Here is a 15,804-nt window from a genome sequence, read left to right as displayed (position 1 = left end):
TCTGGCAACCCATAGGTATTTGCGACTAAAAATATAAGAACCTGGATAGAACAGGAGAAACATGATATGGAACATAGTTTGAAGAATGTGTATCATTGTCCCCTACACAGGGACAAACCAGAGAAAGAACACACTCATGTTGCTTCATTGTGATCTCTCATTAACTGTTTCCCCAAACCTCTGGCACATCTATTCTTTCAGTTTCTTTTAAAGTTTCAGTTATTAGGTATTTAAAACCCGCAGGAACAAAACCATAAGCTTCTAACTTCTTTTAGGCTGCAGAAAACAATTTTCAGAACAACATGTTTTCTTGGGTTTGGTAATACCCCAACCTCTCAAATCTCAATGTAAAACTTTCTGAAATATTTTGAGTTAGGAGATTTAGTAGAAACAGCCCTGCATGGATGAACTGCAGTCTATGGAAACAACAACAACAACAACAACAAACACAATTTCAAGCATCTCTAATTTACAGCAAGGTGAACACTGAAGACTTAAAATCTTGGCTCAGCCTGTGACAGTGGCCATGTGCTATTGATCCCTGTAGGCTTTCTGTAATTCACCCCAGGCTGCTAAAAAGCCTAAATAAATAAATAAATACATAAAAATAAAAATAAAAAATAAAAATAAAAATAAAATGCTTTTTTCTGTCATGAGGTACAGGATGACAAGTTATTTACTGACCCGCACAGATGCTACGAGCATTATAACTGGCCAAAGGAGTTGTGAAATTTATAGGAACCTCCAGGCATTTCTAGGAACCTACAGGAATTTCTTGGAAGAATAACAGACATTGTAGAGTCAGTGGACATAGAGTTTTGGTCCCCATGTGCATTCTAGTCACCTCCCACCTCCAGGTCAGGAGAAGACCAGTGTGAACAGTGTTTTCCCATACACAAGAGGACGTTATTGGGTTTACCCAACAAATCTTCTGAAACAACTAATGAGGAGACAAGGGCTTGCAACCTTGTTTCAGAGTGTAAACTTGGCCTGATTTTTGTTGTGGTCCTAAGCCTGAAGTCCATTTCAGGCCAGAGCTCCATCAGACTTCACAAAGCAGATGACCTAAGAGAAGTTTGACTTCTTAGAGAAACATTTCTCCCATTTCTGACAGACTAGTACAGAGAAGAGCCACTTAAAATATTCAGCTCTTTCTATCATAAAACACAGATGAAAATAGAATATGTCAGCTGGAATAAAACTGCCAGTTACAACTTTTTTGCTCTTGCACGTTTAAAGTCTCAGTTTTCTACAGGAAACTGGGAAAAGTACATAAGGATATGCCCAGTCTTAATGCTTTTGACAACCCTTCATACAGCCTTCTCTGCATGAAATGCCAGGGCTAAGACAACAGAGTTGTGTTTGGACTGGAGACCATCTGCTTAATATATGTTATTCCTCTTCTGGTCAGCCTCCTTCTCTTGCCAAGTATGTCAGGTGGAGGGAGAAACACAGACTGAGTAAGAAGGGCACACTTAGGCTCATTGCTTCACCACAGCTAGGAGCTGAGAACAGAAGGAAACCAGCAAGCCCAGGATATAAACAAGGGGAAAAAATATCAACAGCCCCCCAAAATAAAAACAAACAAACAAAAAAAAAAGAGAGAAAAAAAAAGAGAGAGAGAGAGAAAAAAAAAAAAAGAGAGAGAAAAACAAGTACATGAATAGTAACTGAAGTTGGCTAGTCCTACCAGGAGATATCTATTCAAATAAACAAGAAAAAAATGAAAAGCCTTCAGCAAGGAAAGTCTAAAGGTTCACTGATCAATAGAAATTTTACGAATGGACAAGCCTTATGAGCTAAATAGTTTCCAGAACTATTTCAATCAACGTCTCCTTGGATTTTCCTGTCCCTTACATTCACAAACTGTTCTTTGTTTTATCTCTCTGGTTTAGCTTGCAGTGTGAGAATAAGACTTCTAATTATATCATGACTTGCAACAGCAATGTCAAGCATCAATATAATTCATGTAAAAATATGTATTACACCTTACAAGGAAAAGACCACACAGAAGAATTCAATTTAATGCAACTGAAGCCTCCACTGATTAAGTTCACCAAGATTAGTCTCAGATACTCATTAGATTCAATGGATCAGCATTCTCAGCAATGTTTGTAAATTAACTTTTACAGCAGACATACTGGGGCATTAAAAATATAAAAAAGAAGGCTACTAGTATTGTTAGATTCTACTAAACTGTGAAGTGTGAAGGTTGCTTAAGTAGTAGAAACACAATTTAGATACAAGTCTGTGACCAAATTTCCCATGTCACAAGGAGCAGTCAATACTTGCTACACTCAGTACAGTGACATCTACAGCAACATAAATTTAGGAAAAATTAAAAAAAATCCTCCTACCTTGAGCAATTCCTTTATCAATTACCATGGTGTCTCAAAATCATAAAGAGCCTGAAGTTTTTGCTAATTACCTCCCTCAAACTATATCATCTACTTTGCAGTAGACGGTTTTGTACAACTAGTAAACAATGACTTTGTGTCTCTTTCCTCTCTCATGTTCGTATGGGTTGTGTTGCCACATGTTTTCCCTGTAAATCCTTGGGTTCCTCTCTACTAAGAGTCACAAAATGTTGCATAAGCATTTAAAAATAACCTGTTTGCTCCTGTTCATGAAAATGGACAGATAAAAGTGTGAGGTTGTCAGTGTACTCAAGGCTGGTTACAACTTAATGTAACATTCATTAAATCCTACAGCCATATGAAGATTAAATATCATACCCCTTTAAACCCCCAAAAAAAAAAAAAAAAAAAAAAAAAAAAAGTTGAGAGGTTGGTCACAACATGTAATTAAGGTAAATTAAAGACCTGAAATACATTCCACATAATATATCACTGTATACATTCACCCCCAATCAATTACATATTTATTATGGTATTTCTGACAAGCTAAATTAACAATAAATTAATGTCTAAGTTGTGAATTCACTTCTGACAATACTATACTACAACTAAGCCTTAAATATCTGCATGTAACTATTTGGCTACAAACATAAGCGAAGGTAATGGAGTCAAAAAATGCAGACTAATTGCTTCAGTTGAAGGCTTATTATCTCTCCAATTTCAAGCTCAGCAGCAGTTAAGCAGTAATATAAACTACTTTGGCATTGTGAACCCTTATATAAAATTCCCTCTTATTTTTATCTTGGTTAGTTTTTATAAACAATAAAAACAACAGCCATTTGTTTTCAGATTGACAAACGATGTAAGCTGAAGGGTTAAAAACAAACAATAACCCAAACACTAACAGTTCAGCTGTGAGACTTGCCTGCTTCTATAGTTTCACAGAAACTCTTCCCCTTCTCCTTTCTATTTTTTTTTTTATTATTATTATTTTTTCATGAACTTTTCGTGTGTAATCTCAATTTAACTCTTCTTAAGTACTTCATCCTGTCTCATCCTCCTTCACCAAGAGACACGCTCAGGGCTTGATTCCCCACCCAGCCAGGACTTGAGCACTCCCATCCATGAAAACAGATGCAACAAAGGCACGAGGCTTTCCCACACAATGAGGTTGGCTCTACCTATGTCCACTGAAGAGCTGTAAAGGACGTGAAGTTTCAGGCAGCACCACATGATGTCTAGGATGATGTCTAGATGCTTGTGCTCTCTCAGTGACTCACTGTGAACCCCTGTTGACTAACTCCCTCCATCCCAGCACATGTCAAATTAATAAAATTAGCCTATCCTCTGCACATGTTCATTTACAGCTTGACTTTTTCAATGTGGTCATGGAGACGGGGAAATCCCTCCAAAGGGCACCCCTCCTTCCACAAGGACCGTAGAGATTTCCCTGTTTTATCTCCAGCCTCTCCCATGAGGGCTGCTGGTCATAATGCTGGCACTGCTATTTAACAAGAGAAGATCCCAAAAGGGAGTCCCTGTTGTGCATCTGTGACCAGATGTTGTCCAGCAGGCTAGGACAAATCCCACTCTGAGAAATGGTCCATCCTGTTTCCACCTGCAGTTTTGATCACAAAATCATATCTCATAATATTAATAGCCATACATTGCTAGCCAGTTACTGTCATGCACCATGCATCATACATCATGCATCTAGCACACATTCTCTCTCAAAAAAGGTTTTATTCCAGCAGCAGTAAGGGCACGGGTAATCAGATAATTCAGGGATGAGTTATATGAAGGAGAAGGAGAAAAGCAGAACCTTTTCCCTGTGCAAGAAGAAGAGCTTAACCTTTTTTTTCCCCCTCCTGTTCTTCCAGGGATCATCTCAACTGGCAAAGCCAGCTGCTGCTTTTTCCCCACCATGCCCTCCCATGTGACAGAATATAAGGCAGAGACTTCAGTTAATGCATTATTAAGTATTTATTTTGAGGACAGGGTATTTATGAGGAGATACAGGGAGTCTGAGAGGTAGTAAAATATAGCTGTCTTCCCTGATTCCCTCAAAGCAAGTAAATAAGAAGTTAGCAGTGTGTTACAGGATGGAGAAACTGAGACAAGGCTCTGCTCAAGGATACATCAAGATTGCCCAGTAAAGGCAAGAGAAGAGGCAATGCTCTGAACTCCCTTTATCATACAAAGCTTGTGGCTAGTCCTCACCTTGCAACTCCTTCCTCTGTTGGTGCCATCACATCACCCACATGGAGATCAGCTGCTGTTCTTCACTGTGAGCCCCTGGGAAGCTTGCAAAGCCTGCTGAGACCCTTCACCAACTGTGCTCCTGGGAATGGTGTGTGTCACTGCTGCTCTGTACAGCAGAGTAATGACCCTAACCCTATGCAACATGAGCACAGCTAATTTACCTCCCTGCCTCCCTGCTCCTGCCATCACCTCCATGTGGGATGCAAAAGGGTGCTGCCATGTGCTCACTACTTCCTTACAGACCAACTGCCTACAAGAAGCTTCCTCTTTCTTCGTAAGCCTCTTTTAACACCAAATCCTGCTGTGCTTCTGCTGTAGCTCCCGTAACTCCTCCAGATAGCAGTTACTCTTTAGCTCACTCTATTCTCTCATTTTCCTTGATCTATGGAGGATTTTCCTGTCCTGCATAGTTTGGGCAAGGAGGTGGGAGGTAGCCATTTCCATTTCCATCATGATTAACAGCTCCCTCCACAAGATCCACGGCTTTTGTAAAGGGATTTTTGTCTACAAGCAGCAGGCTCTGATCTTCACACTTGGCTTGTGGTCTTCAGCCTTGGCTCATAGTCTCATCCTGACTTTCAGGAGACTCTTCTCCATCAGTCTCCTAAACCCTGAACTTCAGCCTGCTTCTCTTGCCCATCTGGCTTGCACTTCTGAAAGTTTTTTATTTTTACCCTTGACTGCACATATCCTTGGCTCATCATCCCTTTATCTACTTTCCCATTTAATCTGTGTGGGCTTCTAATTACACCACAGTATTCCTATTGAAAAAAATTTACTCCTTCTTGGAAAAGGTCTTTCTGCATTATGTAAGAGAGAGCTGAAAGATGTATCTGTATCTTACCTCAAAGTCTAAAATTGCTTCAGGTTCCCAAAATCTTAGAATCTGATCCAGTCCCTAAATTTTATTTATTTATATATTTATTTTTCTCCCTCTCTTTTGCAAGTCAGCTTATAACTATCCAAAATCCTCCCAGGATTTACCTTTAACTTGATCTTTTTCTGCTGAAGTTCTTATTCATATCTAATGCTTCAGAATGAGTTTTAACTTTCAGACTTTCTCCTATGACTCTTGCCATACATTCTCTAAATGTCAAGGAGTACATCTCTCTAATATCTTGAGTACTTACTTATACAGCCTGAGTTCCTACAGTGTCTCAGAAGCTCATAATATTTCATGTACTTATCCTCAGGAGATCCCATTGTTCTTGTTGTTTTTGTTTTTATCAACATAAGGTGACGATGGACAAGAAACTGCTGACTGCGGCCGGGGACCTATGTCTAACATAGTTGCTTAAAGCCACAAGGAAGGTCTGTGGCACAAGAAGCACTAAATCCCATACTCAAACCACTGGACCATCCCTGAAATCTAGCTGATAATCCCACTCAGGCATTGCTCTTTAATCAGAAAATGATATTAACTCATCCTTCTATTCTTGAACACCTTCACTGAATTCAAATATAGTTCTCTCTTCAAATTTATGTTCAGGAATGGTTTTGAAAACTTGCTCAACCCACTCCACTCCATCCTCTCACTTCTGCAGTCAGTGTTACTCCACAACTGCAGCTGCCCTTTGGAGAAGGGGTGAGCTCAGCTTTGCTGTTCTGCTGCTGCCAGCACTCTCTCTTCTCTGAATCTATTTCACCTACTTAAAGCCCACTTCAGAATCAGAGAAGGAAGGATGGAAGGACAAAAGACAGGAAGAAAGAAAGGAAAAAAGAAAAAAAGTCTTTAATGCAAAACATAAAGTACATAAATAATAAATAATACTGTACTCTACATCATTTAAAAGTAATACCTTTTCTCACGTTGTCCAAAGTGATCACAATTCGTGGCAATGTAATGCTTTATAAAGGTCACAAAGAAGCAGCATTAAAGGCATAAGAACTGAAAGCAGCTAAAAACATCGTTCATGAAATGACTGTAGCAATGCATAGCACTGCTAATGGACCACAACTGGAGTGAAGCATTGGATGTTCTACGATGAGATAAAAAATAAAATAAAATAAAATAAAATAAAATAAAATAAAATAAAATAAAAATATTTTTTTTTCTTACTGAGTTCAAACCAAGTATCCCAAGACCTAGAAAACTGGTTAACTTCAGAGACAAGTTATTGACAAATTATTCTGTCTTGACCTATCAACAAAAGAAAGATTTAATGAGAAAGACTGAAGCATAAGGTATCTATGTCAGGAATGAAGAGCATTCAACCAATACTGTCCCAAGGACCAGAGGTAGAGCACATACCATGAGTAATCTCCACTTGACCTGTCAAGCTATAGGCACAGTTTAAAGTTTACACAATCTCTAACGTCATCCTATGCAATTACACCACCCTTTAGAAGTTGTGCGCTTAGATCTACAACCACAATACAGTGCTGGCACATCTGAGGCCTTCCAGAAGCACTTGCATTTCTATACTGAACACCAGAAAAGCTCTTCTACAGCCTTTTCCCTTCGAGATGTCAGTGTTATGCCAAACATGTTCCTTTCCATCTCTGTCTCCCCCTCCTCATTGCTCAGCTGCCTGCATTCCTCACAGTAAATTAACAGCTTGAAAAGACTGCCAGTTTGATGCAATTTCATGTTCTTGAATACAGTGTTCTCAGGAGCACAATTACAGAAATTTAATCTCTTGAGAAATAGATCAGATACCATTAACAGAATGAAACACAGATGTTCTCTGCAACTTCCTGGAGAAAGCCTGTGTTGGGTCTACAATAAGATATGTAATTTACAGGGCTGTTATCAACAAAGAATGGTATTGTTTCATATTAAAAATAAAATAAAATAAAATAAAAAAATAGGCACTTAAACACCTAATATTAAAACCTTTCATTAAAACAAACATACAAGAGCCAACAACTTTGTTTTCTATACAAGAGTCATAATTCTCTTCTTTCTTCTCTTTGACAGACACTTTCCACAAGCAGACACTGCTCCCTGATTTCTACACGGCTGTAATAATTAGAGACAGAAATCTGCAGCGAATCAGTGAGAATAAGGGATTCTCACAAGCAGGGACTCACCTTTGGGATATGACAGTTTTCAATTCCAGCCAAGAATGTAGGAGCTTTGCTATCACAAGTCACTGAGATAATATGCTAAATTAGCTCATCTCCTGGGAGACTCACTCCCACCTGTTCAACAGCCCCAGGCCAAGCTCTTCCCAGCCCACTGTCGAATCTGGGTAGTGCAGAGATATGTCACGGTGCTCCTCAATTACTCTCCATGGATTTTATGTTACGGGGGTGCTGCAGTGGGGAGTCTGACTATGCCAGCTAATAGCACTGTAAATCTGAGCCTTCTTGTAATACAGTCAACTTTTGTCTGCTTCCGAACACAAAATTACAATGTTTTATCTCAACCCCTCAAGCACAGAGGATTCACTAGTGGCTCTTCTTTGTCTAGCATACACTTGGGACGCTATTGACAAATAGAAGGGCAAAGTCCATTCCCTATTTCAACAGATAAAATTCACAACTTATAATATGTGCCTTAACCTGCTCTACACTACATCCTGTTTACAACATGGAGGGATCCTGCACTCTTTGGAGTTGTATTGCTCATGTGGTGGAAGGAGACTTCAGGGTCACAGAGAATCAGGATTATTGTGGTCTTTCAGATGAAACTTGAACTAACCAAGATATTTGGCACTCAGGTACAATGCTTTGCTGGACAGACCTTAAGTGAACAGAGCAGATCTGAAAAGATTTTAATTCACACCTCAGAGAAAAAAAAATGAACACTTAAGATTATCTTCAGACCCGGGAGCACAGCTCACATGAATTTACATTTATTTGACTACATCCCCCCAGCCCTGCTGAAGATGTGGAGTGCATCTAATATTTTTGTTCAGATCAGAGGAGCACTACTGAAGCAAATCTCACTACTGAAGTAAATCTCACAATTGTACCCAGCTATCAAGCTTTAACTCACATTTTTGAGTGGCCTCAGAGCATACAAACTGGCTTCCCTGTGGATGAAACTAAATGAGCAGATGCTGTTCAGCCATTAATGGACATTCACACCAGTCTAGAACTATCCTAAATAACCTGCTTCTTGAAAATGTGTATAATATAAGCTTTGGGACATCAGTACCATCCCTCTCACCCTCAAGGGTCCACACAACTTTCTAATGTAAGCTCAGCCATATTTTTTACGTTTAATTTACTCTGAGAATGAAGTGTCAGCACAGGACTCAGATCTTAATGGTTGAGGTTATTTATGACCTTGAAGGAAGACAACAGAGCACACAGGGATTGACTCCCCTTGCTACAGGAATTCCAGAGTGACCTGAATTATAAACACGTAGGGAAAAAGTCTGCACAACATACTTCCCCCCATCTCTTTGGACAAATTTACTCAAACGGAGTCACATTTTAGCATAGTATATTAGATAATCCAACTGTACTCACTTTGCAACACACTACAGGCTATTTCTGTGAAGTACAGAGTGGCAGGGGAACATTAGGAACATGAAATATTAATCTTTCATCCTTTTATTCCTGAGCCTAGCCTAGGTTTCCCAAGGTAAATGTGCTCTTTCTCCATTTGAAGACACCTATCATTTGGAATTTCATCTGTTCTGTAAAATTCAAAATTGATTATCTTAATGACAGTTAATAGGCAGAACTGTTTTATTGATCTAATGCCACTCCTTCGTAGAGTCTACTTCAACAAGAGGCAGCCCTTGAGTTATTTTGCTTCCCCACTTAATTTTTGGCCTTGTACAAGGAGCTGCATGCGAGCAATCATTAACCACCTTGTCTAGGACGTGTGCACTTTGGAGCAGCATCTCAATCCCTGCAAGTCTATGACAATTCTTCTCTATGCAGGAAAAAAAGAAAAACAATCATTTATTCTGAGTGTTCAAGTATGAAATTAACCAATCACGCCTTTGAATATATTTTATAAAAGTTGTTCTTTGATAATCTCTGATCCTGTTATCTTTGGTATGCTGACTCATTTTTCAAAATACTTAAAAGTCTCATAGTAGCATTATGCCTTTTACCTCATTTTGCCTCTTTCATAAAAAGAACAACAAACCACCAACCTCCTTATTTTTATGTATGACTGTAGAGATACTTGCATTCCCAAAGGTCATTAAAAGTAACAAGAATTAGGCTAAACTCAGATATGAAATATATTAGACCCTAACAAATTTTCAGACTCATGTTAAAACACAAACAGCTTCAGCAGGCATAAATTACCACAGCGCATTTACCCTTTAATTGACCCGCTGTTGCTATTTTCTTCTCTCTGTTTTCCTCTCTCTCTCTCTCTCTCTCTTTTTCTTCTTTTTCTTTTTAATGGAAAAGTGGTTTTAATAGAATATTCATATCCAGCTAACAATCTCCAAGAAAGAGACCTAGATTCACTAGTCCTGCCTGATCCCAAGCCTATTAGTGTCTGCAGGGTTTTCTATGGACTTCTGAGCACTAGATATAGCAGAAATCTGACTGTAATCATTGCACAATACACTCTATCTACCTACAACCATTTGAACAACAACAAGAAAAAAAACATATTTGTGGCAAAACCATCAAAGCATACAGAGGCAACTACTTCTGACTTACATCTTCATCAAGCAATCATAACTTGACTGTAGGAGACATTGTTACACACCACTTACAGGACGTTTTCTGTTCATGATGCCCAAAAGACTTAAAGTTCAGCCCCATGAAATAGATCAGCAAGGAGATAAATGATTAAAATTCTGAATAGTTTAACCATTTTGCAGGTGGGCAATGTTGCTTATCAGGAGAAAACTATAGAAACATTTTTAATTAACGAAGGGAAGAAAGGGATATTTATTCCATGGCTTCAAGCAGGTTAGATAGTGCATTGTTTAACTCTGTATCTTAATCATTTGCTAATTATTACAATTTTTGCAAATCTCAAGGCAGAACTTCCCTTCATTTCTGTATAAACACGTGGGTCTAAATTAGATTTTTAACTTATGCCCGCAAAGCTTCTGCAGGTGATTTTAAACTTTCCCCACCCTGTTCCTGCAGTGTCTTTTCGTGCCCAGTTTCAGTTTGGGTTAGCAGGGTAGGACACAGCCAACTGTGTCACTCGCCTGCCTCTGGATCCCAGGGATGTCACAGCGATGAATATAGAAAAGGGAATCACAACCTCTTTACAACAGCAGCAGCTGCTTTAGAAGAAGATTCAGTCCTCCACAGACCAGCACTTTACTTTCAATTTTATCCCAGCTACAATTTTCAGTTTCTTGATTATTTTTATGCAAGAAAAGAACCTCACCAATTCTTGAAATACACAAGCCAATTTTCAGCTGGAAATAGAATATGAATGGAGTCTTTTTTTCTGTTTGATCTATTTTAAATAAAATGAAGGTTTAGATCTGTGTCTGGTGTTAAAAGATAAAAGTGCACAGTAATCAATGGACACAGGCTAGCTTCAAATCCCCACTGTAATGCCATTTGACTAATATCGTATTATGAAAACAACAACAAAAAAAATTATGGGAGTGAGCAAAGTTGCTTGCAGACTCAAACATTAATATTCATCAATATCATTGATATTTATATATGCCTGATATTTTTATTTCATGCTCACACTAGGGCAGAGCTGAAAGAGTGTGTACCTTCAGAATATTTAAGTGTACCATATGGATATAATTGCAACTCAATCAGTTATAGAATATATTCAATCAAGTTTCTGCATAATACTAAAGACCTATTCTGGACATTTTGTAGTTCACTGTGGAAGAGAGGAGTAGCAGACATGGCAAGTCAGTAGCTAAATGGTATTTGACAGGTGAAACCACTTGAAATAAAAGCAGTGCTCCTTTCTAAAGGGCAACCTACTTGTACTCCTCAAGTTACCCACCCGACACTTTCACACAGCTCTAAGAAGGAGAGGGGCAGCCCTCTGTGTTCAGTGAAGGCTGGCGTGCACCCCTTCCTCCCAGAAACACAGCCTGGTGACGCTAGGCTGCAGCAAGCAGTGACAAAAATACGTATTCCAAAAGCAATGGAGAGAGAAACAGGGAAGCATGACAGAGGTAAGATTAGATGGAGGCACAGTTTCTTTACCCTCAGCATCAAAGTTGTTTTCTTTTCTTTTAACTGGTCCCTTCAGCCTGTTTTGGCCACTAGTAAAATGTCACCCTCGCAATGCAGAATTTATGGTGCTGTCTGTGGCGTGAAGGTGCCCAGCGTCTCCCCATGCTTCTCCCTTCCTTATTTCCCTAAAAAAGCACCAACTTACAAAACAAACACCAACTTACAAAACAAACACACAAAAAAAACCCGTGCGAGGTTCTCAGCCTATCAAGCCGGGAAGAACTATTTTAAGGATTAATTTTTGTCCTGAGAGCTCTGTTTAAATTATCCTCCTGTGCTGTCCTGACAGAGGATTAAAGCGGAGAACTTGCGGCGTTTAAGGAGGGGTAAAGGGAAGGAACTAGAGCGGCCGGGATGCGCCCGGGGCCGGGCGGGCTGTAGCCTGTGCTGGGGCTCAGGGATCGCCACCAGGCTGTCCCCGGTGTCACCGCCTTTAGCAGTGCCTGTCGTTTACAGCTGAGGATGTCCCCCCCCCCCCCCTCCTCTTTTTCTTCAGCCACCCGCTGATTTTTTTTTTATTTTTTTAAAGGGAAAGTTTCTACTTCATCCTGTCCGGGTAAGTGCAGTCAAATAGGAACACTTAAAAACCCAACAGGCTTGGCAGAGAAAATGAAGTCTTTAACTTTCTACCTCTACAGAAACACATAAAGAGCCTATCAAGAGACAGAAAAATGAATCAAGTTCGGATAAGGTGTAAGCACTGCAATTTCCCCAAAATCCCTCCTTATGGCAGCTTTTGCTCCCCGTGACACTGATGGCACCTGAGCAGCTGACCACAAGCTGTACCCTGAGGTATCCCTCCAAGGAAATATCAGCCAAAAAAAAAAAAAATAAAAAAATTAAAAACAAACAACCCTGAAAGTGCTGGACAAAGTAAGAAGCCGAAACCCACTTTTGCAATTTTATGTCCATCTGCAGGGTGGCCGTCACTGAGTCTTGCTGCCCGCCTGCAGCGAGAGGGGGCCTCTGTCCCAGCACGCTGCCCCACACATGCACATAGGGAACAAGTTACAGAGCAAACCCCTGAGCCTGGAGGGAGAGGTGCAGTCTGTTAAAAATAGCAGTTTCAGCCTTCCCCCCCTCCCCCCCCCCCCCCCAGCCTCCAGGCACACCAAAAGAGCAGACCTTGAGCCCAGCTACACAGTACTTTCCTCCTGCCACTGACTGGTGACTCAGTTGGCAATTTTAGGAATGCACACCAAAAAGACACACATAGAAAAAAAATCATAAATCATACAAGAAACACAGCTATACAATGCAAATCTACATCTGCTTTAAATCGAGGAAAATAAGCATTACCTGTTCTTGTTGTTGGGCTTGTTTCCCTGATGCATTTTGTTCCTTGGCTGTAGTCATGCTCACCTATTTGTGCCCACTGCAGTGGCAAAAAGGATTTTACTGTGTGTGTGTGTGTAAGCTTGTCTGTGTGTGTTCAGACATACACGCACGCACACACACACAAAGACTAAAGGGATGAGTAACTAGTCCATTACTTAATCACCAGCTGAGAAATTTCCCACCCCCACGAAAGGAAATAAATAAAAATGCCACGTCAAAAAGGAAAAAAAAAAATCACTAGTCTAGCTGGCTTCCCCCTTGAGCCTCTAAAATAAAAGCAGAAGCAGGAGCAGAGAGAGAAAAGGATGCTGTGGGGGCTTCTTCAATTAGCAACAGCCTCTGCAATCGTCACAGAAACAATGATAACTGCTTGGCAACCAGCAACTGGCAGCCGGGAGCTGGGAGGCAGCGCCGTGGTCCTCGCTCCCCACCTCCGCGGCGGCAGCCCCCGCGTTGCGCATGCCCCGGCCTCCCCCTCGCCCTGTGCCGCCCGCTTGCCCTCCGCTCTGCCCTCGGCTGCTGGAACCCCACCGTGGCCACGCTGGAAGTCCCAGGGCTGCGGTGGTGGAGGGGGTGGTGGTGGTGGTGGTGATAGTGGTGATGGTGGAGATGGTGATGGTTATGGTCATGGTCATGGTGATGGTGGTGGTAGTAGAGGTCATGGAGGTGATGGTGATGGTGGAGGAGGAGGATGCTCTCCCATCTCTTCCCATCGCTGAGGATTTAATGTTTCTAGAAGAAGGAAACCGGTGCCACGGAGCAGGTTTGGAGGATGCACCGTGTACTTGCTGGGGATGCACCGTGGGTGCAGGTTCCCACCAGTGGGGTGCTGAGAGTGCAAATGCACCCTGGGGAGGTTGGCATGTTTAATGGGGTAAAACGAGCCCCCCTGGCCCTCTCCAAATCCCTATTGTGATGCAGCCACTTTGTAAGTCCCCTATATTGTTTCCTCCTGCCCGTGCTGGTCTCGTGCAGGGTGACACAGGAGCTGCCCTGCGTGCCCCACTCCCCACTGCCCGAGCCCTCTCCCTGCAGACTCTGTGCCACAGCAGAGATCTCTCCTACAAATAAGCCTTCCTAGTCCACTCGCCCACCTGGCTGTCAGTATGGGGTAGGGAGAAGTGGGGTGTGCTGAGTCTGAGGCATAAACCAAGTACTGCTAGCCCCTGTGGGACCCCACGCCCTTGGACAAAACACAAAGGCTGCTTTAAATGGGCTCAGGACTAGCACAATTCGGGTTTGCACACCTCCACTTCAGGTGATCACAAAAATTTACATGTTGCTGTTTTCCACCTCCTCGCCTCCTGCTCAGCACACCCACTGTGCTGGGCTGCATCCAGTCCAGAGCCTGGCTCTGTGCTGTAGCGTTGTGTGAAGCTAAATATCCTCTGTCGTGGTGCTGAGATCTCTGCTGAGCCAGCAGACCACTAGCTAAGGAAAGGGAATATCAGGGCATTTATCTGGTAAGCAAGTGATTGTGCCCCTTTTGATCCTCAGTTTTACATCACGGGTTTAGGATATGAGGTTGTGTTCACCAGGAACATGGCTCTGTTGGAGGCAATCACTCCTACCCTCCGGGATGAACTTAATTGTCGGCTCAGGGTCACACCAACAGCAGGCCAAGCTTTCCTGGAGGTTAACCCCTCGCCACCAGAAGATATTTCTGCATTTCCACCATCACAGAGCACATCAGTTCATGGAAACTACGACATAAAAAATCTGCAACGTGTAATTGTGCTGGTAGGAAACTGGACAACTTCGCCTGGTCCCAGCCTCCAGAATCTAAGAACAGCTCATTAAAGAAGTGAATAGCACCTCTCTAACAAGAAGCAATAATTTACATTTAAATCTAATAGCCTGTGTCAACCTCTTGCTGGGTTATTCTATGACACAGTCCCAGCTTAGACCGCAATTTCATCTCTTTAGTCCCAATAGTTTAAGTCACAATATTTTCTAGATGTTTATAGTGAGGTTATTCTCACTCAGACATTTTTCCCCAGCCATCAGAACAGAATTACTTTCAAGGGCTTGTACAAGTGGATCGGTTTGAATTTTCCAATTGGCTTGGTCTATTTCCCCACCTGTTGTAGGTAGTAATGAAGTCTTGCTTTACTCCCCACTTTTGCTATTTTTCTTCCCAAGAGGAATTCAAACTAAAAAAAAATCTGTGTTTTGGCTTTACACTTCCTTACAGTGTGTCCTGGAAATTTCTGTAAAACGGATCTTCTCACTGCATAGACCATTCAGTGTCCCTGGCCCCTCCTGGCAGTCGACGAACTTAACAACACTTTTATTGGAAAGAAATATATGTGTTCCTCTCTATTAACCCTTGCATGCCCTTCCAATGTGTATTCTTTTCAGTTAGCAATTTGAGACATGCAGTTTTCATTAGCTTTGGAAATGTCCACTCTTCCTTACATTGTAGGTTTTTTCCAATAAGCTTATTGTTGGACACATAAGAAGTTAATTGTGTTAATTAGTTATGTTAGCTATGCAAACTCATATAACTTAGCCTCATTACATAGGTGTGTTATGACTCCAAGTGTTCCCCCAGCACATCAAGGTGTTTTGGCACTGTTATCCCAGTGTTACTGAAGTTCGCTGGTATCTGTCTGGTGGTACCTCTCTTTCCCTTCTGCCCATGCATAGGGTTTCCTCCCCTCAGATGGCCTAAGCTGCTGCTGGATGTGGAGGAAGGGGACAGCCATGTCCTCCAGCTCTCTGCCACTAAACTTCTTTGATTAGAAGGGTC

General features: G+C 41.4%; 1 protein-coding gene across 5 annotated transcripts in view; it reads right to left on the bottom strand.

Moving 5' to 3' along the window:
- DPP6 (dipeptidyl peptidase like 6) overlaps positions 1–15,804 on the bottom strand; it is a 554,044-nt gene that overhangs the window by 236,666 nt on the left and 301,574 nt on the right. Inside the window, exon 1 of one of the 5 annotated variants that reach the window (XM_040548018.1) lies at positions 13,014–14,795. The exons of the other annotated variants lie outside the window; for them this stretch is intronic. Within the exon in view, the coding sequence (XP_040403952.1) occupies positions 13,014–13,070 (57 nt within the window). The 5' untranslated portion in view covers positions 13,071–14,795. Of the gene's footprint in view, positions 1–13,013; positions 14,796–15,804 lie in introns of those variants that run through there. 5 annotated transcript variants of the gene reach the window in all.

Source organism: Cygnus olor, chromosome 2 (assembly GCF_009769625.2).
Source record: "Cygnus olor isolate bCygOlo1 chromosome 2, bCygOlo1.pri.v2, whole genome shotgun sequence".
In the NCBI taxonomy this organism is placed as follows: domain Eukaryota; kingdom Metazoa; phylum Chordata; class Aves; order Anseriformes; family Anatidae; genus Cygnus; species Cygnus olor.
The sequence above is the reverse complement of the archived record's forward strand: the minus strand, read 5'-3'. Positions and strand labels throughout refer to the sequence as shown.